Below are 24,877 nucleotides of genomic sequence, written 5' to 3'. Positions count from 1 at the left end.
CCAAAAGTCATCATACTAATAATTTTTATTCCATTTTCTTTTCCTTCTTTTTAAAAATGTCTTATGATTACAGGAGGCTTTCTGCTCCCTCAAAAGACTTCAAGCCTTGGAAACCATATGTAGGGTCACTATGAGTCAAGAGTACTTAACAACAGCTACAACTATGATTCCAGCCTTCCAATTTTATAATGTACTTTTAAACAGAATAAAGTATTAATTGTTGTTGTTAAATGCTGTAGAGTTGATTCCAACTTTCAGTGACCCCGTATAGGGTTTCTGAGGAGTGATTATTGGATTTGAACTGCCGACCTTGCAATTAGCAGTCCAGTGTTTATCCTAAAGTGCCATATCATGGCTCTTATTTCCACTTACAACTTTTTAAAAAAGTTACATTCATTATAGTACATGTTGTTGTTAAGTGCTATCAAGTCAGCTCTAACTTGCAGCAACCTTGTAAAGGGTTTTCAAGGAGTTTGAACTACCAGTGCTGTGGTTAGCAGTCCAGTGCATATCATACGGAGCAACACCAGGATACAGGAAGAAATAATACCATACACATCCAAAATAGCCAATGAAAATCTTTGGGAAAAAATGCCAAAAATATTTTGCACGTAGGAAAAATGATAAGCTCTCAATAAATACAGCTCTATAAATAAATCATTATGACTGGCCAAAATTTTAAAGGAACAAACATCCCTTGTAATAGAAGAACTTTAGTAATTCAAAAATAGGTGAGAAGACCAAATCAAGTACTTGATGGAACATATACATGGTTCACTAAAAACCACACAAAAGTCAAAGGCTTTTGGAGTAACTCTCAGAAAGTTCTCATACAATGTTAGTCAGATACTTTATGGTAAGTAAGGTGACTCTGTAGGTGTGATCAACTTTATACATTAATGATACATATTGGGAAACTTTACATGCATACAATGTTCATTCAGAATAAATAGAGCCAAGGAAATTGAATTGTAGCCCAAATGAGACTAAAAAGCAGTTTGTGTAATGACTAGTTCATGTTTTTTTCTTAGAAATATGTTAATATATTGTAAAAGGGGGGAAGTAAAAGTCAAGATTTCTCACCATAATAAAATTCCCCTTGTTGATACATCATTGGAATCTGAACTTCACTTTCATCATCTTTTGTGAAGGAAAAGGTCCTAGTATTTTCAGGTCTAAACTGTGACTTCCAGTTCCCCTTGAAGTAGACAGCATTGATAAGGGCCAGATGAGTGACAGCATCAAAATCCCTTGGAGATACCAAATCTTTCAACAAATCTATCCAGGAAAAAAAGTGAACAGATTAAATTGAAAGGTGAAGAGGAACCAAAAGGTTATCAAACTACCATCAGAAAGCATAATCCAGAAAAAGCATGCATGCCACTGCCAAGTTTACTTTAAAAGTAAATGTATCATACTCACAAAGGGAAAAGGCTTTATATATGTGTATGTGTTACAGATTAAGAGCACCCCAAATTCCTACATCACATGAAACCTCACGAGCACTAGCAGTATCTTGACACTTCATGCAAATTAGAGCACCACAGACAATGGGGAATCTCAGGATTCACCACTTTCTAGTTGATGTAAAATTCCACTTGTAAAAACTCTTGAACAAATACTCAATAAATGTTTCCAACTATGATTCAAGTATCATCCAATTCAAACTTTCCCCCATATATAGTCAAAGTCTTTCCACCAAATAATTAACACACATTTCACCTTTTGTGAAAGTAAAAACAGATGAGTAAAAGTCAATTTAACACATGATGCATAATTTTCTGTCATTTGAAATTCGCTTTCAAAATCTATTCTGAAAGAAACTGGATCTTTATTATCAGCCAAAAGTGTCTAAAAGGCATTGGCATTAATAATTCAATTCATTTCCATCGATTATTAGTCTTTTATTAGAAAAAATAAACAAATTTCTCTTATCCTATATTTTAATCTTATAGTTGAAAAATGCATGACTGAAATTTGCTCTGTATTCTCTCATTTTATTAATTATAGTATTTTGTAAGATAGAAGGTTCCCTTAACATTTTGAAGACTATAGAATATAGGGTAACTGATCTTTTTTTTTTTCCATCATCAAATTTATTATATAATGTTATTTTGGGACTTGACAATATGACAAATTAATGAGAAGCAACTGTAACCTTCTTTCAACTTAGCCTCATTTTTGAGTTTCTAATTTCAATTACTTATCTGGTAAAAATTAGAAAATAGAATTGTGAAATACAAAACATTTGGAAATTTCAGTACATTTAAAATATGATTAAAGAATAGATTTTAAGATAAACATATCTCTTCCTATTCCTTTCTGTAACTTAAAATAGACTGCTTCTTTTAAAAGTTAATTCATTTTAATCATTTTGTTGAGAAAGGTATTCTAACATCTGCTCTTCTAACATCTAATTTATTAAGTAGTTCAAGCAAAATTCTATATAGAAGTTAGGATTACAAGGAGCCCTGTTGTGGCTATAGGGTAAACACTGGACTATTAACTGCAAAGTTGGCAGTGCAAGCCCACAGCTGCTCAAAGGAGAAAGATGTGCCCATAAAGACATACAGCATCAGAAATCCTGTATAGAGTGGAATTGACTGGATGGCAGTGGTTTTCAGTAGGAATTAAGTTTACAGAGAAAACACATCAGTTGGATTAATTTATCATTGCCGAATTAAATAAATGCTAAAAGATATGAATTTAGAGATCATCTGAAGAACAGATTTGATACATTATACACTAAAGACCAAAGACCAGAAAAGTTGTAGGGTGACATCAAGAACATCATACATGAAGAAAGCAAAAAGTCATAGGAAGACAAGAAAGAAGGAAAAGATCAAAATGGATGTCAGAAGAGACACTGAAACTTGCTCTCCAGCATAGAGATGCTAAAGCAAATGGTAGAAATGAGGAGGTACAAGAGCTGAACAGAAAATTTCAAAGGTCAGCTCGAGAAGACAAAGTTAAATATTACAACAAAATGTGCAAAGATCTGGAGTCAGAAAACCAAAAAGGAAGAACATGCTCAGCAATTCTCAAGCTGGGGGAACTGAAGAAAAAAATTCAAGCCTCGCCTTTCGTTATTGAAGGATTCTCTGGGCAAATTATTGAATAACGCAGAAAGAATCAAGAGAAGATGGAAGGAAGACACAGAGTCACTGTACCAAAAGGAAATGGTTGATGTTCAACCGTTTCAGGAGGTAGCGTATGATCAAGAGCCAATGATACTAAAAAAAAAAAAAAGAGCCAATGATACTAAAGGAAGAAGTCCAAGTTACCTTGAAGGAATTGGCAAAGACAAGGCTCTAATAATTGATGGAATAAAAATTGAAATCTTTGAAGAAAGTGAGGTAGCACTGGAGGCACTCATTCATCTATGCCAAGAAATTTGGAAGACAACTATGTGGCCAACTGATTGGAAGAGATACCTATTTGTGCCCATTCCAAAGAGAGGTGACCCAGTGGAATGTGGAAATTATCAGACTATATCTGATATCCCATGTGAGTATAGTTTTACTAAAGATAATACAGAAACAACTGCAAGCATACATTGACAGAGAACTTCCAGAGGTTCAAGCCAGATTCAGAAGAGGATGTGAAAGTAGGGATATCATTGCAGTGGTTCAATGGATCTTGGCTGAAAGCAGAGAATACCAGAAAGATGTTTACATGGGAACACTAAATGGTTTAAAATAAATAAAGTTGTGCAACAGGGTTGTATTCTTTCTCCATACTTATTTAATTTGTATGCTGAGCAAATAATCTGAGAAACTGGGTTATATGATGAAAAACATGGCATCAGGATTGGAGGAAGACTCATTAACAACCTACGAAATGCAGATGATACAACATTGCTTGCTGAAAGCAAAGAGGACTTAAAAGACTTACTGATGAAGATCAAAGAGCACAGCCTTCGGTATGGATTGCATCACAATGTAAAGAAAAAATCCTTACCACTGAATCAATAAACAACATTCTTTTCAATGGAAAAAAGATTGAAGTTGTCAAGGACTTCGTTCTTCTTGGATCAACTATCAACACTCATGGAAGCAGCAGACAAGAAATCAAACGATGTGTTTATTGCATTAGGCAGATCTGCTGCACAAGACCTTTTTAAAGTGTTGAAGAGCAAAGATGTCAGTTTGAGGACTAAGGTTTGCTTGACCCAAGCCATGCTTTTCAATAACCTCATATGCATGCAAAAGCTAGACAGTGATTAAGGAAGACTGTAGAAAAATTGATGCTTTTGCATTATGGTGTCGGGAGGAGAATATTGAAAGTACCATGGGCTGCCAAAAGAACAAACAGATCTATGTTGGAAGAAGTGCAGCCAGAGTGTTTCTTGGAGACCAGGATGACCAAACTTCATCTTTCATACTTCGGACATATTGTCAGGGGTGACCAGTAGCTAGAGAAGGATATCATGTTTTGTAAGGTGGAGGGTCAGAGAAAAAGAGGAAGACTCCCAGCGAGATGGATTGGCAAAGTGGCAGCATCAATAGGCTCAAGCATGTCAACAATTGTGAGGTTGGCCCAGGACTGGGCAGTGTTTCGTTCTGTTGTACGTAGGGTCGCTGTGAGTAGGTACCGACTAGATGGTACCTAACAACAACAACAACAAATGATATGAATTCCTTCTTAAGTTCTTCATAAATGGTGCTTCTAAAATAGGCTGTAATTCATACAAAATAATTGTTAGCATATCCAACTAAATGCTCTAGTAAGCAACGTACCAAAGAAGTGATAGGATAAATACTTTAAGGAAGTAAATATGGTTTAAATTAAAATATTAGAGAAAAAAAGGAGCGAAAAGACATACTATTTGTGTTATTCTCCACCCACTTATTGATGTAGTTGGCTGCGGCTATATTTTGACCGAAGTCCACATGATTTACTTCTGCATTAAAGTATTTTTTCATCATTTGCAAAAATTCATCATTGATGTGGAATCCATTTTGTATAAAGAGGGAATTGGCAATTTTCATCACATATTGGCTCTCTTCAGCAGTTATCATGTTAGAAAAATCCTTCAAGAAAGAAAACTCTTCACCTGTAAGATGACAAAAGTTAAGTTCATTTTATATGTTCACAAGATCAAAGTGAAGTGAAGAGCATTATAAGGCAGCATACAATTATATTTTGGGAGAGATTAATAGGACAGAGGTCTAAGGGAAATGTGCCAGGCTCATTCCCTACATTAACCTGTTAAGGAGGCTTCAATATTTATCTTCTTTCTAGAGTGCAAATTAATGTTCTATAGCTTAGTAATACCAAATCACACTATTTTTTATTTTAATTATTATCTTGCTATAATCTGTAAATTGCATCGTTTTTTGGTTGTAATTGTCTTTCAAAATACTCAGGTTACTTTCATATTAGTGTTATTTTATAATTACCAGTTTAATTATCTAGTTTAAAAATCAAGTGGTGGTGGTTATATGCCGTGGAGTTGGTTCCGACTCATAGTGACCCTGTATAGGGTTTCCGAGGCTATAAATCTTTACAGGAGCAGAAAGCCTCATCTTTCCCCCGCGGAACAGTTGGCAGTTTTGAACCGCTGACCTTGAGGTTCGCATCTCGATTTGTAACCACTACACTACCAGAGCTCCTTTAAAAAAAATCAAGATATTTCTATAAATCTGAATCTCAATGGAGTTTTTCCTTATAACTAGAAAATCCATTACAAATTGTTTTTTTTCTTAGCTTTTTAATGAATTAATTCACATGTATATTAAAGGCATTGAAAGAGAAATCATACAAAGTGATTAACAAATCATATTGGGTTAGGAAATTTTCCAGATGTGTAATTTTTAATAATAATAAAATGTTTTTAAAATTACTGAAAGCTTTTAAACAACAACAAAAAAAATATTGAATTTAAGCAGAACATTTGGTCTTAGAAAATTGTGGGGTTTTTTCTAAAATCACTCATCTCAATTCTGATTTTTTAGTTATGTGTATGTTAACTGAAATAATGTGTGTCTCTCCCACTATACTAGTAACTTCATGAGGGTAAGAATCTTGGTTGCTTTTGTTTATCATAGTGGAATTAATTTACATTTAAAAAAGAAAACAGAAGTAATTTCCTTAGATTCATAGAGTCAGGGTTAGAATTGAGAACTGATGCCTTTCTTGATTTCCTAATTCTTTCTCATAGTCCAGTCATTTCAGTGAGATCATTTTATTGGTCTATATAATGAGACATCTGCATAAATTAGTTTGATTTCCTGAGAAATCAAACCTAAAGGTACTTACCATTTTTCAGGTTAGCATATCCCATTGAATGACGGATTTCCTTCAAGGTTGATCCTTGGGCCCCAAGTTGCATCATTCCCATTGCAAGAGCAATGCTCAACGGAGAGAAGAGAATATTTTCATCTTCCCCAGTGGCTCGAAGATGGTTATACATATTCACTGGCAACTCGGCAATGGTTTCATCAGGGAAAGAAGCCCCTAATGCCATACTTTGAAGAACCAGCAGAGAGAAGAGTCCAAGGAGAGCCATGGTGGAATCGTTTTAAATCTGCAAAATAAAAACTCACATATTATTATCTCAGATAAATAAAATGAAAAGTAAATACCAAGACTTTTTTCTTGGCAAAGTAGCAAACCAAACCAAACAAAGGCTTCTAAACGCGTACATATGAACATTTCTATACCAAATCCCCATTAAAGGATATGTTGAAAAATTCTTTTTTTAAAAAGTCAGCTAATAATCAAATTAATTATAGTTCTGAAGATACTTATAGCTACCCATGATCCCTACCATTATAGTGTTAAGTACATAAGCAGATATACATACAACAAGTAGTAAATCTTGTTTGGTCAGGCTAGTTTATCAATTTTTAACAACTTTGCCACATATATTTTGTTCACAATTTCTAACAAACTTATCTTAGCTTCCAGTAAACTACATAGGCTGAGGAAAACTATAATGAAAACTAGAAGATACTTAAGAGGCTTTAAAACAAACTAACAAATCCCACCCACTGCCATCAAGTTGATTCTAATAGTGACCCAAAACAGGGTTTTCATAACTGTAAGTCTTCATAGGAGCTGACAGACTCATCTTTTTTTTTTTAACCTTGGAGCAACTGGTAGACTTGAACTTCCAGCTTTGTGGTTAGCAGTCCATTGCCTAAACCACAGGTTCCAATTAATGCAGCCCAGGCTACAGAAGGCAAGTTTGTGATATGATGACCTAGCAAAGAAACGGACTCAGCACATCCTAGTGTGTATTCTGTTACATGCTACTTCCATTGACAACTTCCTGCCAGAGCTGAAAGGAAAGCTGAATTCTGGGTAAAGCAGTACTCTTTTATATTCAGATTTATACGATCAGTAGAGCAGCAGACTGGTAATTACAGGAATATTTCTAAATATCAGATTCATCTGGCTCTTGAATCAAATTGAACGACAACAAGGTCTCATTTTGGGGGGGGAGGGGAGCGGGTGTTGGAGAAGAAGGTAGCGTCAGTGCCCAGATACCTCTGAGTAATATTTCTTTCTCTCAGCATGCCAATATTCCAGGAGTTCTATATCTGCACAAACAGCTTGACTAGCAGACAGTAGTGATAGGGCTTTCTCTTTCCCTTGTATTCATGCACTTTGTTTATCCCTGCAAGACTAGAAATCTAAACTGCCTATTTAAACAATTAAGTAGCTCATTTGTTCTTGATTTTAAAACAACAACAACAACAACAAAGCACTAATCATTAAAACAACTTGTAAAGTGATATTGAACAAATGCATTTGGAAAATTGTATTTTAATTAGGGCCAAACATTAGCAATCCCCATTACTTAATTAACAGAGCGTATACACATTTACCTTAAGAGCAGTACAATTCCAACAGACTTTTGAGTCAGAAAGTTCTAATCAGTCCTGTAATACTTGCAATGCCAATTTCAGAGAACTGCAGAAGTATCAGTTTTTCATCCGAGAAGTCCCAAGGGTTTTTTTGATTGATTGTTTTCTTTCCCTTTTATAAAGAATTCTCACTTACTTTAAGATGCTGTTGGTTCAGTCTATATGTAAATGTGTACGCTCACAAGCAGAGGGTGAGCAGGAAAATGATGGCTGCTGATGGGAGACCAACTACACTACTGCAGAACAGCATCTGTCATGCATGCAATGTTGGGACAGGAGCCAGATGCTGAGAGCACAGCTGCCCTGAAAGTTTACTGATTCTGGCTGCCATTGGGAAGTTGCTACTGCTGGGTCATTCTCATTTCTTCACAGAGCAAAGAACACAAGTGAAAGGTGGAAATCTAAGAGATAGAGCTCTCTTTCTGGAATCGGGTGAAGAGATAGCAGTTAGCTTTCTATGTTGTCAGGGAACTTAAGTGACATTCAGTATTTAATATTTTAGGACTTCTGGTGTGGCGCTGTAGGATAAGCACTGGATTGTGAACTACAAGGGTCGCTGTGAGTTGGAAGTGACTCAATGGCACATAACAACAAGTACTACTTTGTAGTGGATGGTGTTATTTGGTGCTATCTAGTAGGGTCTAACTCAGACACCCTATGCACAGCAGAAAGCAATACTGCACTACCCTGGGCCGTCTCACAATTGTTACGCTTGAGCCCATTGCTGCTGCCACTGTGTCAATCTGTCTTATTGGAGGTCATCCTCTTTTTCACTGAACCTCCACTTTCCAAGCATGTTGTACTTCTCCAGGGACTGATTGATCCCTCCTGATAACATGCTTAAAGTATGAGAGACAAAGTTTCTCCATTCTCCCTCTGTGGAGCATTCTGGTTGCATTTCTTCCAAGGCAAATTGGTTTGTTCTTTTAACAGTTCATGGTACTTTTAATATTCTCCTCCAACTCCATAATTCAACTGTATCAATTCTTTAATGGTCTTCCTTATTTATTATCCAACTTTCACATGCATGTGAGGCGATTAGAAATACCAAGGCTTGGGTCTGGCACACCTTAGTCCTCAAACTGTTATCTTTGCTCTTTAACACTAAAGAGGTCTTTTGCATCAGATTTGCCTAATGCAAGGTTTTTGTTGTTGTTAAGTGCCTTGGAGTGGATTCCCATGCATAGCCACCCTGTAAAGGACGTCTGAGGAGCAGCTGGTGGGCTTGAACAACTTTGTGTTTTACAATTCAGTGCTTATTCTACAGCACCACACCAGGAGTCCAATACATAATTTGATTTCTTGATTGCTGCATCCATGAATATTGCTAGTGGATCCAAGCAAAAGGAAGTCTTTGGCAACTTCAGTCTTTTCTCCATTCATCCTAATGTTATTTACAAGAATTTTTTATTTGTTTGTTTTTACTTTGAGGTGCAATCCCTATGAAAGCTGTGCTCTTGGTCTTCATCAGTGCATATTTTAAGTCATCTTCACTTCCAGGATATAAGATTGTATCATCTGCATATTGCAGGTTGCTGATGAGTCTTCCTCCAAGCCTAATGCAACAATTTATTTGAATTTAAATCCAAGTCAGATTCAAAAGTTCATGTTCTTTTGCTACATTGTACTGATAGCTGACTACCCTATAAAAACCCAAACCTGAGCTTCTTTGCTTTTATTTAATGTTATCTATAGTCCTGGTGTGGTGCTGTGGGTTAATGCGCTGGACTGCAAAGTCAGTTTGAATTGCATGGTCCAAGGTTCAAGCTTACCAGTCGCTCCTTGGAAACTTTATACAGGGTTGCTATGGTTGGAACCGACTTGATGGCACTTAACAACAACAACAACCAACCAATAAGCCTTCCAGAAGACAAGGTTAAGACTACTATGTTCATTCTATCTCATTGCCATCACGTCGATTCCAAATATATTACATGGCAACCCCACGGATTACAAAATAGAAATCCTCCATATGGTTTTCTTGGTTATAATCTTTACAGAAGCACATTGCCAGACTTCCTTTATGGCATCTCTGCGTGGGTTTGAACTACCAGCCTTTAGGTAAGCAACTAATTACAAACCACCTGGGCTACCCAGGGATTTATTATGTTTAAAGCCATCTTTTTTAGAATTTACAGGTAATACACCATTAGATAAGAATGATAGCAGACGTTTGTTGAGTGATTATAAGGCACCTAACAATAACAACATTTGCTGAATGCTTCAAAGAACTGTCTTATTTCTACTTTGCCCCCAATTTATAAATGGGCCAGGACTGGATCCCAAATCATCTACTCAATGTCTTCCACACCAACAAAAACTACCTATCCAGTCCAATGCTTAAAGTTGGAAGGTTTGAGTCTTGCTGATCAAACACTTGGATTCAAATCCCTGGTATGATGTTTAACTCTGTTACCATCAGTAACTCACAGGCATTTTCTCAGCTTTACCTACTTCATTTGTGAAATAGGGATACTGAGTCTTACTCTCCAAGATTATTAATGATCTAAACGAGACAGAGCATGTGAAGTTCTCATTTTAAGCTGCAAGATACACTGATAAAGGACATTATTATCAAAGGCTGGTGGTTCAAACCCGCTAGCTGCTCTACGGAAGAAAGATGAGGCTGTCTTCTCCTGTAAAGATTTACAGTCTACACAACCCTGGGGAGAACTTCTACTCTGTTTTATATAGGGTCTCTATGAGTCAGAATGACTTGAGAGCACTGGGTTCGGTTTTGTTTGACTTGTTGACCCAAGTAATGTTCTACCATTAGCCATTCATTCAGCCAAGATTGCTGAGATTCTATGAAGACACTAAATACATAAGGACAGTTTCTTGTCCTCAAGGAACTCACATTATTATGTCAGAATATATGATCTATAAGGAGTCCTGGTGTGGCACAATAAGATAAGCACTGGACTGCTAACCGCAAGGTTAGTGGTTCAAATCCACCAGCTGTTCCTTGGAAACTCCATACAGGGTTGCTGTGAGTCAGAACCAACTCTATGGCACTTAACAACAACAAGAGCAACAACAATCTATAATAGTGCCTCTTATCTTCTTAAGAGATCATTTTAAGACTCAGGAACAAGGTTAATCACCCCTTAAGAAAAATGCACTTACATGGATCACAGAAAATTCCATTAACCTGTCAAAATAATGACTGACCACAGATTAAGGACCCTTGCTCTACAGCACATGGTTCGAATGCAGAAAGAAGTAGAGTCCTTGATGGGCTGGCAACTTTGCAGCTTTCTCTTACTGAGAGAAACTAGTAACTAGTTGCCTTTAAGTCTATTTTGACTCATGGAAGCCCCATGTGTGCCAGAGTAGAACTGTGCACCACAAGGTTTTCAGTAGCTGACTTTTTGTAAGTAGATCACCACGCCTTTCTTCTGAGACACATCTTGTTGTTGTTGTTAAGTACCTTCGAGTCAGTTCTGACTCATAGCAACCCTGTATAGGGTTTCTGAGGAGAGGCGGTGCAGTTCAGTGCATTATCCCACAGCGCCATACCAGGACTCCTGAGACACCTCTATTGTTGTTGTTATGTGCCATTAAGTAAATTCTGACCCATAGCTACCCTGTATAGGATTCCCAAGGAGCAGCTGGTGAGCTTGAACCACCGACCTTGTAGTTCAAACGGCTTTGCTCTCTGAAGCATTAACCCACAGCGCCACACAAGGACTCCGAGACATCTCTAGGTGGACTCAAACTCTAATCTTCGGTTAGTAGCTGAGCATGTTACTCCAAGGTCTCCTAATAGGGGAAACAGGTGTCAAAACCACTACTGCATCTGTAGGCTCCTAGAGAACTGCTGAAAGGAGACCCCATTATGTTTGTGGGAGAGAATTCTTTCCGGAGTATTGAAAAGTACATCACTGATAATAAATTCTGCTAGGAAGTCAAGAGTAGAATGGTTGCAAATGAGCCTCTGGGTGTTATAAACACTTCATGTGCTCAGAGGTTGGCAGAAATGTTGGAGGTTTAAGTCCACCTAGAGGCATCTTAGAAGACAGACCTAGCAAGCTACCTCAGAAGAAACCAGCTATTGAAAGTCTTATGGAACGAGCAGAGTTCTACTCTGATACACACAGGGGAGCGAGAAGTCAGAAACAGCATAATGGCAGCTGGCTTTGGTCTAGCAGCAATGAAAAGTGGGAGCAAGCCATGTCAGGAAATAACTTAGTAAGATTTTAACTTTGCTCTGGAAATTAATGTATTTCATAAGTAAGTGTTTTTATCCTCTTTTTGAATGCAAAATTTCCCGTCTGCAAACAAAATGACTATTTCTTGCCTGGTCCAATCTTTCTGGTTGCTGACACCTCCCTCCTATCCCTGATCGCTTCTGCTCTGTCTATTCCTTTTGAGCAATTTTTCTTTTTGGAAGGGCAAGAGGGCGATTTGTTTTTTCTTCTTCTTTTCTTCTAGGTATAGATGTTTTCCATAAATCTATTCTTGGCCCTCCTCTGTTTTTCACACTCCTGCTGGAGAATTCCTCTCAAAACAAAGATGCTTCAACTATTAACCCAATTTGTTATTCCCAAATAAACATTAATTCTACTTCTTGCTTTAGTTTCTTCTTAATTTCTGATGTGCATTGCTAATTCTTTTTTGAGATATTTAGTCTCCAACTCCTGCCAGCACTTCAAATTTAAGGTGGCACAAATGTACACATGCATCTTTACCTCTCAAACCCACTCTTTTATTGAAAACATCAAAATCTTTGATTCATCTCCATCTCTTTTCCCTTCATGTTTGAAAAACTGTCATCACTTATTCCATTTTGCCTTTCCAGCATCCCTTTTGCAATATTTACCCCAAAGTTCCCTTGGCCTGAGGCTGATTTGTATAGTTTTCTTTCTGAAACCACCTCAGCACATTTCTATATGTTCAAATCCTAATCATTCCTCAAGATTCTGCTCCAACTTCATTTCCTCCAATTCCGTGCCTAGTCTTCTGAAGTCCTGGCACAGTTAATCTCTCTGAGCACATGCTACTACTACCTTCTATGACAGATAATTCTATACAAGTACTAACTCTTTTCCTAGGTTTGTCCTGGAAGTGCATTCATCTTTGTATACCGTATAATAAGTAGATTAGGTACCAAATACATCATACATGTTGTTGTTGTTGTTGTTAAGTGCTGTGAGGTAGGTTCCAACTCACAGCTACCCAGTATAGAGTTTCTGAGGAGATGCTAGAGAATTTGAACCACTGACCTTGCAAATCACACTGACCTTGTGGTCCAGTGCATTATCCCACAGTGCCACACCCACACCGGGACATAGGAGGTGCAAAACACATATTTGTTGAATTAACATAACTTGTATTGTAAAGGGCCATGATGCTGCATTAGAAGGAACAGCATGCACCTATGTTACCGAGGCTAATTTAATCTGACCTCACAGGTAGTAGCTCATTTCCATTTTTTATTCCCTTTGATAAAGTGTTTCCTCATTGAGTCTGAGACCATTTTTTGCAGGCTGACAAAGTAGCACTGTCACCACTGCTGGCACAATGCAATGACTCGACATGTGATACATTAACAAACAAGTATACCACCTTGAAAAATCACAAGAGGTGGGACCCAAATGTTACTGGATTAACATTAGTCTACAAAATGGCAGGGCCCCATCATTAATCGTAATAATCAACACATTCTAAAATGACCTGCTCTCACATAGAGCATCTCTTTACAGATGCATTCTTTTCAAGCTACTGAACAAAAGGCCTTTATATAAAAACAAAGGTCTGTGGTACCAGAATAAGTGGTAAATAGTGCTATTGCACTGAAAAGATAGAAATAGCTATGCTATTAATAAACTACCATTAATTCTTGCATTTCTTTTTCTTGTTGCACATAGGTTTGGTGTGTGTGTATGTGTATGCCTGTGTGTACAATTTTAGAAAATACTAGATTAAAAAATCTGTGGACATAAAATCTTCTTCTAATTGAGGTATGAGGAATCACAAAATTCAATGCCAACATAATAAAATGGAGTTTAAAACACATTCCCCTGGTAGTTAACCAGAGACTTGGTATGGTGCTTTGGGTTAATGCACAGGACTGCAAAGTCAGTTTGAACTGCAAGGTCAGCAGATCAAACTCACCAGCCACTCCTTGGAAACCCTATACAGGATGGAAACAGACTGGATGGCACTTAACAACAACAAAAGTAGTTAGTTAGAGTCCTGGTGTGGCACTGTAGGATAACACAGGTCTGCTAACCACATGGTTAGTGGTTAAAACCCACCAGCTGCTCCTCTGAAACCCTATAGGGTCACTATAAATTGGAATAGACTCAACAACACTTAGCAACAATAACAGTAGTTAGTCAATCTTGTAGAATTAAGTGATTCATAAATGCATCTTGTATTTTTTTTGATAACCCAATTACTGACATAAAAAAAATATTTTAAATCCTTATACTAGTGAGTTGAGAAAAAAAAGAGAGAGCTGCTCATTAGCAGTTGTGGAAAATAGCTAAATAATGTCCTTTCTCCAGCAAAGTATCCTTTCAGTCCCATAAAAAACTACAGGAAATAACTAAGGAAAAATGCATAATGCAAACTACACTGATTTAGAAGCCATCTAGTTTGTTAATTGCCAGACTTTTGTATGCAAATTATCAGTATTTTTGTTTTCAATTGAGGTAATCAAGATAGGATTACTAAAAGTTTTTTTTTTCTAGTGAAAACACTGGGAGTGGGGGACAAAAAAACATATCAAAAATAATGCTTGCTACAACAGATAAAAGATTGAACATTTCAACATGAAAACAGGAAAGTTCTTTACAGCGCATATAACTGGACTTGTGGGAATTTCTCTGTTTTTATTTTGTCACAGATAGGTGAAAACTTTCTTATTGCTAGGCACTGGGTATTTGGAAATCACTGTTCTGATTTGGGTTAGCACAAACTACTCTGTGATATTTAAAACAAGTTGAAGTCTTCAGGCCTTTACTTCTTAAATTGCTAAAATCAAGGGTTGAGCAAAATCAGTAACAATGGAGTTGGTGAATTTGTTAAAGCATTTGACAAAGAAAATGAGCCAAAGTGCCATGGGAAACAGTCTGCAATGTTTACTTTAGCAAATTTCTTCAATCCAGTATGTATGGTATTTTTCTAATTCTTCCTCCCTCACTTTTAACTTTTCTGAAATTAAGATAAATTTTATAATCATTGCCAAAAGAAATCTGCTAGAAGAAGAAGGGGACCCAGGAACTGGAAAAGAAAGTGGGCTGTACATTAGTCTTCATGAACTACTGTCTCCTTAGTCATGAGACCAGAAGAAATAGATGGTGCCCAGCCACCATTACAGATATTTCCTCATCAAAAGGGGAAAATGTAAAACAGAATTTCAAATTCTTACCAAATCCAGATTTATAGGACCTATGGAGTACTGGTATGGCGCTGTGGGTTAATGTACCAGACTGCAAAATTGTTTGAACTATAAGGTCAATAGTTCAAGCTCACCAGTCACTCCTTGGAAACCCTATACAGGGTCGCTATGGGTCAGAACTGACTCAATAGCACTTAACAACAACAACATTGAGATTGGAGAAACCTCCAAATCTATTCTGAGAAAAGTTTCAAGTTATGAACCAAAATTATCCCTTGAATCCATCTTTAAGTTTAGCAGTTATCAACAGTAACTCTACAGCAAAGATGAAAAGCACAGGGGATAGTGAAAGATGGTGAAAAAATATCGGTGAAGATAGAGACAATGGTATTACAATGTAAAGAATGTAACCAATTTTATTGAATTGTACATGTAGAAATTGATGCGAGGATATATATTCTGCTCTGTATATCAAAATTAAAATGGAAAAGAAACCTGCTAGTCATCAGACAGAGTAATAAGCATGAGACAGTTGTGTGAAAGTGTCATAACCTGGAAAAGTGTAGGGACTCAGGATTTGGCCACAAGTCTGAGCTCCCACAGAAAGTCGGCATGACAGCCTCTCTGGCAAAAGTCATAGGGGTTCAACCGGCGTCAGTACTGGAAACAGTATAAACTGGAAACAGCAGACACGGCCTTGACAGATTAACAGTTTAGTCTTCCAGAAAGCAAGAAAACAACTTCTTGTAGGTCCTTATCCTCCACTCCCTACCAGAAAGAATTCTCTCCCACTTTCGCTACTCTCCCCTGCCCTTGTTTACTTGCTTCAATAAATTGCTGTGTGAACCTTGGTCATGGTCACTGCCATGGTCTCAGCCAGAGGTGCTTGCTGTTCGGTGGTGGCCTCCCCTAGGTCCCTGGACTCCAAGTAGTTATTGTTCCCATGAAAAGTGGTGCCCAGTGTGAGGGCCCTGACAAAAAAGTATGAACTTCCCGTTACCATTTTCTCTTATTTGAGTCATTTCTGTTGGTGCTGTCTCACACAGTTGAGTTTTTGCTTAAACGTGGTTACTAAATTGTCCTCAATATCATGAAGGCAGCACTAAAAGAAAATGTACTGTGAATGCAGAAGACAACAGAAAGGGGATGGAAAGGATGCAAGTTTACCGTAAAGAGTATAGCTATTAATCATTAGAGAAATCTAACCTTATTTTCTTTTGATACAACAATTAAATGCTTTACAAAAGACCCAAGAATAGAAGACACAGGCAAATAGATAAATCCATACAAATAGATAAATCTTTTGTCATTGGTATACATACAAAAGAAATGTCTCTTGGATGCTAAGCACTGCAATGAAATGAACTCAAGGCAAAAGAATTAGGCAAATCTCACAAAATAAACCAATGTTTTCAAAGCTAGGAAAAGTGAGTAACCTATATACATTCTCTGAAGGACTTTTGCTTGGGTGCCAAGTAGTCAAAAGCTTCTCAGTAACTTCCAAAAATAGCTATGTAATCCCCAGCTGTTGTTGTTATTGTTGTTGTTAAGTACCGTGCAGTTGGTTCCGACTCATAGTGACCCTGCACAGGGTTTCCGAGGCTATAAATCTTTACAAGAGCAGAAAGCCTCATCTTTCTCCCACGGAATAACTGGTAGTTTTGAACCGCCGACCTTGAGGTTTGCAGCCCGATTCGTAACTACTACACTACCAGAGCTAATCCCCAGTGTTGTTGTTGTTGTTGTTGTTAGGTGCCATCGAGTCGGTATCGACCCACAGCAACCTTATGCATAGCAGAATGAAACACTGCCTAATCCTGGGCCAACCTCATTAGAGGACAAAGACCTAGAAGTGGACTACTTAAATAATCAAATGAGAAATACAGCGACTATACCAGAATTCTTAGAAATGTCCTAAAATTATATTTTCAATCCAAGGAGCTCAACAAGATTTAGATCAGTAAAGGCTTTGAAATGTATCATTTTATATGTATGACAAATGAATTTTAGCAAAATCTTAGACTTAAACTTTTGGGTTTTGTTAAGTGCAGTTTGTCAGTTCTGACTCATAGTAACCTTATACAGGGTTTTCCAGGATCAGCTGGTGGGTTTGAACTGACAACCATGCAATTAGCAAGCCAGTGCTTATCCTATAGTGACACATTAGGACTTTTGGTTACTGGTGAAATAATATGGTGTGAGAAAATAACTCCATTGAATAATTTAAAAAAGAAAAAAGAATACACATTTTTTGTCTTCTTCCTATACCTGTAAAGGTGTTACCACGTTGAGATTTGTCTTCAAACCAAGGAATAAGGTAATACAAAGAGATTTAATTCTGTAGTCACAACATCTATGAAATTGTAATGTAATTATATAACACTTTCTACTTCTTTTTTGCCTATCCTTTTAGCTAGGACCCTGCTATGGCACTATAGGATAAGCACTAGACTACTAAACAAAAGGTCAGCAGTTCAAACCTATCAAGTACTCCTTAGAAACCCTATACAGGGTTGCTATGAGTAGAAACCAACTCAATGGCACACAACAACAATATCCCGTCAGCGATACAGCCCTCTTGCAGTATTTAATAGGATACATGTTTATGGGGTTTTCTTTTATTGAAGGAAAGTTCATCAAGTAACCCTCAAACAAGGCAAGCCTAAGGCAATGGTAAAGTAAATCAAAGGAGAAAAAACATGGAGAGAGATCGCCAATGATAGAAAGGATCTTTCTGGATTCCATCGCAAGTAATTAGTGGAAAAATAAAACCAATGCCCAGAAATGCTGGCAGTTCTCCAGTCCTCCTGGAAGTGTGATTATTTTTTCCCCCTTAAAATGGTTACGGATAATTATCTTTAGCACAGTGGGGAAGAATATGTACTTACCCATGAATGACTTCCTTTGGATTCCTATGAGGAGAGCTAAACAAGTGACACACAGCTTAAGGCAAAGACAAACGGGTAGTTTCAGAGATGTGTAAAAACTTCATCAATCAAGGTCACATGTGGCTCAAGTCTACTTTGGAACTAAACCAGGTACTGATGATTCTACTGACTCTTCTCTTCAGTCTGCATGGCCGTTTACAAGACAGTGGAATGTTCATGCTACATAGACCACTTTCAGCCCCTCAATTTATAGATGAGAAAGCTGAGCAGTTTGTGCTGAAAAATTTCTTGAGCACTAAGGATGTTTAATGAGCTATTATAGATTCTATAAAAAATACTCAAGAATGAAAATAATATCTTAGACTTTCATTCAGTCATCTAGCCATCCATACATTCATTCAATAAGTACTTGTCCATGCTGCCTATGCACCTGTGCTTTGTGCTGGAGATACAGAAGGGAACAACAGGATGACACAAGAGGATAACACAACAGACCTGCCTTCATGGTACTGACCTTCATATGTCAGGTCTGCACTATCCAAAGAGAAATCCAGCTTTTTATTCAGAGCAGTAAAAATATTGGATTTCCTCATTTTTTCATTTAACTTGTTTCCCACGTTATAAAGTTTAAAAATTGGTGGTGTCTCTGAAAATCTAAAGATATACTTATGTAAGGTCACTGCTCAATTATTTTGCTAATGAAGAGAGTTCGAACATAGGCCATCCTCTAATCAGGTTAAAGTAACACTTGAGAATATACAGAAGGGCTGGGAATGAATTAAAATTGGCCAAAGTTATTTAGTACACATATCTAAAGAAGATAAAGATTTCATAAAAAAGACTTTTAAACTGTTCAGAACCAGTTTTAAAACTTTCCTTGATCATGCACAGCCAGAAGTGCAACTATGTTATTGTAATATAGTGAAATCCTGACAGAGAACAGCCATTCCTAGGTCAGCATAAAGCCAGGTTACTATAGCTGTAGAATTTTTTGTCTTTTTTTTTCTTGGTCTCTTAGTTTCTTTTCACTATAATGTCAGTCCTTACAGCTGCTATTTTGTCCATTTAGTTTTTGGGGTTTTTTTTTTGTTTTTTTTTTTTATGTTTTCTTGTGAATTATGTGACAGTTTACATGGGAGAACATTAAGTTTATATTCATCCTATTGTATATCGTTTCATTGCCATGGTTACAATCCGCTCCATGCATCATCAACCAACCAAAGAGAATACCCTACAAGCCTAACCCCTAGTCATCAGCACACAGCCCCTCTCCTTCTCTGTGTCTAAAGTCCCCAGCTGCACCATCTCTCCACGTCATCGCCTCTGCCTCCATCTCAGGCATCACTGCTTCTCTGGTGTCCATTTAGTTTTAACCTCTTGTTGTATTTTATAACATCAAACTAAGTGAAGGTTTGAGGGCATACCTAAATTTTCCTATGAGGCAAAATAAATGGGTTCTGTTTTCTCCAGTGTCTTTGAAGTCACACAAAGCTACTTCCTAATTTTGTCTAACGACAATGGGATTCTGACACCTAAGTGAATATGGAAAAATACAATAATTAGGTTGCATCTTATGAAATTGCCATTGTAAATTAAGAGTGCTCAAAAATCAGGAATCTTATAGGTTTCAACTGACCACTTACTGACCATTGGCTATGTGCCAGGATGAAGGTTGTTGTTGTTCTTGAGTGCCATCGAGTTGGTACTGACCCATAGCGACCTTATGTACAGCAGAACAAAACACTACCGGATCCTGAGCCAACCTCACTGCTTTTGCCACGCTTGAGTCCATGGATGTTGCCATTTGGCCAATCCATCTCATCGAACCTCTATAAGTTTTGCTACTTATATTTCATGTAGTTGTCTTGATGTTTTAAGAAGTCACAATAGCTCATAATTTAGAAGTGCAAAGTAATTTGGAAACCTAGAAAAAGTCTTCATTTTTTATTTCCTCCAAGAATTCTTCTATTGACTTTGTGCTGGAAGTGTTCGAAACTAATAGAATAAACACCCACCTACCTAAATTAGTGACAATTGGTTTTCAAAAAAAATACTTGTGGTTTACACATAGTTTTTTTACTCTGGGGAAATTAAATTACATATATTTCTTTTTAAGGAGCTCTGGTAACGTAGTGCTTATGAATCGGGCTGCTAACCACAAGGTCAGCAGTTCGAAACTACCAGCTGCTCCGCAGGAGAAAGATGAGGCTTTCTGCTCCCATAAAGATTTACAGCCTCGGAAACCTTGTACAGGGTTGCTATGAGTTGGAACTGACTCCACGGCACATAACAACAACAACAATATTTCTTTTTAAATGTTCCTTTCCAATACTACAGTCCATGGGGAAAGTGAAAGTAAGAAATAACGTGTCAATATAATTTTACCACTTAGCATTTTAATGTTCCCATAAACTTCAAATAATAATTTTTTTTTTAAATCCTGATACTGGCTAATGTTGTACTCATCTTACCTAAAAAAAAAAACAAAAACAAAAAAAAACTACTTACTTGCTAACGTTATTTATAAACCTACCACACATATTGCAAATAGGGGGATTTCTAAAAGAAACATTGGGTTCCTCTTCCTGTTCGTCACTGTGAATGACTGAAAAGGCAACTTGTAATTTTTGTTACAGAATATGGGCAAACAAGTAAAAGACAAGTAGATATAAAAAGGCTCTATGAAAGGATCCTTGTTACACTCCCTTGTAATTTTCAGAGCAACATTTAAAATATAGTAACAGCTCTAGGAAGTATGTAAAAAAAATTATCAGGGAAATCAGCCAATGGATACACAAAAAGTTGGGGACGATATTACATGCATACTTATGCATGCAAAAGTTGAACAGTGAATAATGTAGATTGCAGAAGAATCAATGCATTTGAGTTATGGTGTTGGAAGAGAATATTTAAAGTGTCATGGGCTGCAAAAAGAACCAACAGATGTTGGTTGAAAGATGTTGGAAGAAGTGTGGCCAGAGTGCTCCTTGGAGGCCAGAATGGCCAAACTTTGTCTCTTATACTTCGGACATGTTGTTAAGAGGAACCAGTGACTGGAGAAAGATATCATATTTGGTAAGGTGGAGGGTCAGAGAAAAAGAGGAAAACCCCCAGTGAAATGGCTTGGCAGAGTGGCAGCATCAACAGGCTCAAGCGTGGCAACAATTGTGAGGTTGACCCAGGACTGGGCAGTGTCTCATTCTGTTGTGCATAAGGTTGCTTTGAGTTGGTACTGACTCAATGGCACCTAACAACAACTACAACCACAAGGCTGATGGTGATATGCTGTTGAGTTGGTTCTGACTCATAGTAACGCCAAACAGGGTCTCCAAGGTTGTAAATGTTTATGGGAACAGAAAGCCTCATCTTTCCCCTATGGTGGATTTGAACTACTGACCTTGGGGTTAGCAGTCCATCTGCTATAGGGCTCCTCCAGGATGCAGAATTCTTCTTCTCAAAAGCCTGGAGACAGAGAGGCGGAGCTTGATGGCAGCTAGGGTAGAGGTGCAGTGAGGTTTGCCATCAGCAGGAGCTTGATGGCAGCTCAGGTAGAGGTGCAGTGAGGTTTGCCATCAGCAATACCACAGAATACCAGGCAAAGCAGATTCAGGGCAGAGTTTCAAAACTCAGAACCACATAGGTAGGAATATTTTAAAAGTCTAAAGGCTTATAACTAGTGGAACTTGAAGCAGAAGTAAGAAATCACATACTTTTGAATCAGAGCCGACAACTTAGGCAAGACCAAATGGCAAGACCAAGCAGGGAAGCAGACACACCACAGAAAAATGCCACGGGAACCTCAAAGCAAAGGTGGACAAGACACTTTGTTGGGTTTACTTTGTTCTGATTTTCGTTTTTTTTGGGTATCTGTTCATTGTCTTCCCCCCACACACATACACACTGTTTGTGCACATCCATTCTGGTGACTAGAGGCGGTGCGTGAGCAAGCTGACACCCCCACACTTACTGCTGGTGGGTTCTTCTGCCACTCATGCACACAAATAGTCTCAGCCCAAGAGCTTACCCTGAGCTGTTTTTTAAAAATATGGAAAAATCCAGAACAAGGGGTTTGCAGAGGGAAAAAGAGTTTAAAAAAAAACAGGCTGAAAATTAAATTAAATCCTGGGTGCAGCATAACAACCAACAGTGGCATCTTGAAATCTCTCAGGCAGCTTTGAAGGCAAGAAGCTGAAAGAGGACATTAAAGTCATACTCAGATTGACTTTGCAGTCTAGAAGCAGAGGTCCCTGGAACCATCAAGGTAGAAGAGCAGAGAGCGGGACCCTATCCAGAGAAGCAGTGACACACAAGATGGAGGCAGAGACGATGACGTGGAGAGATGGAGAAGTTGGGGACTTTAGACCCAGAGAGGGAGAGGGGCTGTGTGCTGATGACTGGGGGGGGCAGGCTTGTAGTGTATACCCTTTGGTTGGTTGATGATGCATGGAAGGGATTGTAACCATGGCAATGAAACGATATATGATAGGATGAATGTAAAGCTAATGTTCTCCCATGTAAACTATCACATAAGTCACAATAAAACATTAATAAATAAATAAATATTTTTTTAAGAATCCTGGAGATAAATGGATTTAATTATTTTCTTCTGGATTTTACCCAGGTTTAACTGTCCTCACTGACAGGAAATTTTCTCTTATCAAGCTCCTTACATAGCAGCTGAAGACGTTTTCCATCACTGGACAGGTAAACGGGGAAGGATGTTTTATTGATTGAATGCTGTGAGCACCAGCACCCCTTGCCCCACACACTTAGGGTTCATAATTCTCCTTATTTGTTAGCCACAGGAGGACAGCTCATGAGAATCTTGGCAAAACGCTGGCAGCAGCAGGTTTTGTTTTGTTTTATTTTTTTTAACGCTGGGACTTTCTTACATTTCTAAAGCATTATCAATAGGAAAAGCTAGATGCACTAGTAAGACTTCAAAGAAAATATTTTTAAGACTTCAAGATGTGTCAGATCCCATCATGCAGATGAGAATTTCTATATGTATAACAGAATAAAACTTCTCTTTATTTAACTTTTTTTTAAATACAGATAATTGGCCCTGCAGAGAATAGCTGATTGATGGGCCTCAGGTTTGCACGAACCTCACAGCTTTGACTCTATAGCAGATCTACACATCTAAATTTAAATACACAGGTCTGTAGTTTCAATAAGCAGAACCATGAAAGTTAAAGTACACCTGGAGAGAACAATGAAAGGCAGACTCCTTAAATACATTGGGATACACTGTCGTATTTTCTCACTTCTAGCATTTCTTGTGGAGTCCTACCTGGTGCTGTAGGGTAAGCATTGGACTGCTAATTGCAAGGTTGGTGATTCAAACCCTCCAGATGCTCCTTGAAAACTGTACAGGGTCGTTATGAGTTGGAAGCAACTCAAAAGCACTTAACAACAACAGGAGCATTGCTTGCAGAGTCTGTATGAGTGACTGAGAACTAGAAGATGAAAGGATTTTTTTTTTTTTTAAAATACAAGAATATTATAGGAATTACTATTGTTGTTACTTGCTGTCGAGTCACTTCTGACCCATAGTGACCCTGTATAGGGTTTCCGAGGAGCGGCTGGTGTGCTTGATTGGGGACCTTGCAGTTCAGACTGACTTTGCAGTGCAGCATATTAACCAACAGCGCCACTAGGTTCAAAATGAAAAGAGAACATCTTCCCATAAAATATATCCTTTGAACTCAATATTTTGCCCTTCCCCCACCAAAAATCCACTGCTGTGGATCCGATGCCTACTCATAGAAACTGTGCAGGGCAGAATAGAATTGTTCTGTAGGGTTTCCGAGGCTGTAAATCTTTACAGACACAGAAAGCCTCATGTTTCTCCCGGAGAGTGACTGGTGGGTTAGAACTGCCAATCTTGTGGTTAGCAGCCTAATGCTTAGTCTACTAAACTACCACCAATTAATTCATGTAATCCTAAAACTGGAATAATATATAATAGATCAGGCATCTAGACATAATACCAATTATTGCTAATCTTCACAATAAATAAAATATTGTTAAGTGCTGTCGAGTAGATTCCGACTCATAGCGACCCTGTATAGGGTTTCCGAGGAGCAACTGGTGAGCTTGAACCTTGCAGTTCAAACGGCTTTGCAGTCTGATGCATTAACCCACAGTGCCACACCAGGACTCCTGTATTTTAAATGTGGTGGTGGTGGTGGTTATGTGCTGTGGAGTCGCTTCTGACTCACAGAGACCCAGTACAGGGTTTCTGAGGCTGTAAATCTTCCCCAGAGCAGAAAGCCTCATCTTTCTCCCTCTGCTGACCTTGAGGTTTGCATACCAATACCTGTATTTTATAGATTAAGAAATTAAGACCTAGGAAGTTTAAAACATTTCAGCTTGTTCACAGCTTTCTAAAGAGCGAGATTTGAAATTTTGTCTGAAAATTTCAAATCCCATGCTATTTTTACTACGCCATGCTGCTCGCATTGGATGGGACTTAAAAATCATCTGGTTTACTTCTCTTATTGAATGAAGGAATTTCTTCTACAATACTGACTGCTTAAACTATGTGCACATATCTGTACTTGTACATGCACTGGCACACACTACATGTGTATGAGACACAAAGCTGATTGTCTTGTGTTTAGATGGCTTGCTTGCTGGTGAGGTTATAATGAAAGCTTACTGTATTTAACATACTGATCTACCTACACCAAGTAATGGAGTCCTGATGTGGTGCTGTGGGTTATTAGGCTGGACTGCAACAACAACAAACACCAAACAATGCT

The 24,877-nt window shown here is 37.9% G+C and overlaps 1 protein-coding gene across 1 annotated transcript in view; it reads right to left on the bottom strand.

Annotated features, from left to right (window-relative positions):
* The window catches only part of SERPINI1 (serpin peptidase inhibitor, clade I (neuroserpin), member 1), a 115,623-nt gene that overhangs the window by 44,477 nt on the left and 46,269 nt on the right, over window positions 1–24,877 (bottom strand). The window contains exons 2-4 of the mRNA XM_006861806.1: window positions 6,262–6,529; window positions 4,826–5,056; window positions 1,084–1,278 (exon numbers count right to left, since the gene is read on the bottom strand). Coding sequence (XP_006861868.1) covers window positions 1,084–1,278; window positions 4,826–5,056; window positions 6,262–6,511 — 676 coding nt within the window. The 5' untranslated portion in view covers window positions 6,512–6,529. The remainder of the gene's footprint in view (window positions 1–1,083; window positions 1,279–4,825; window positions 5,057–6,261; window positions 6,530–24,877) is intronic.

The sequence above is a fragment of the Chrysochloris asiatica genome, unplaced genomic scaffold, assembly GCF_000296735.1.
Source record: "Chrysochloris asiatica unplaced genomic scaffold, ChrAsi1.0 scaffold00043, whole genome shotgun sequence".
In the NCBI taxonomy this organism is placed as follows: Eukaryota; Metazoa; Chordata; class Mammalia; order Afrosoricida; family Chrysochloridae; genus Chrysochloris; species Chrysochloris asiatica.
This window is presented reverse-complemented; position numbering and strand designations above follow the sequence as displayed.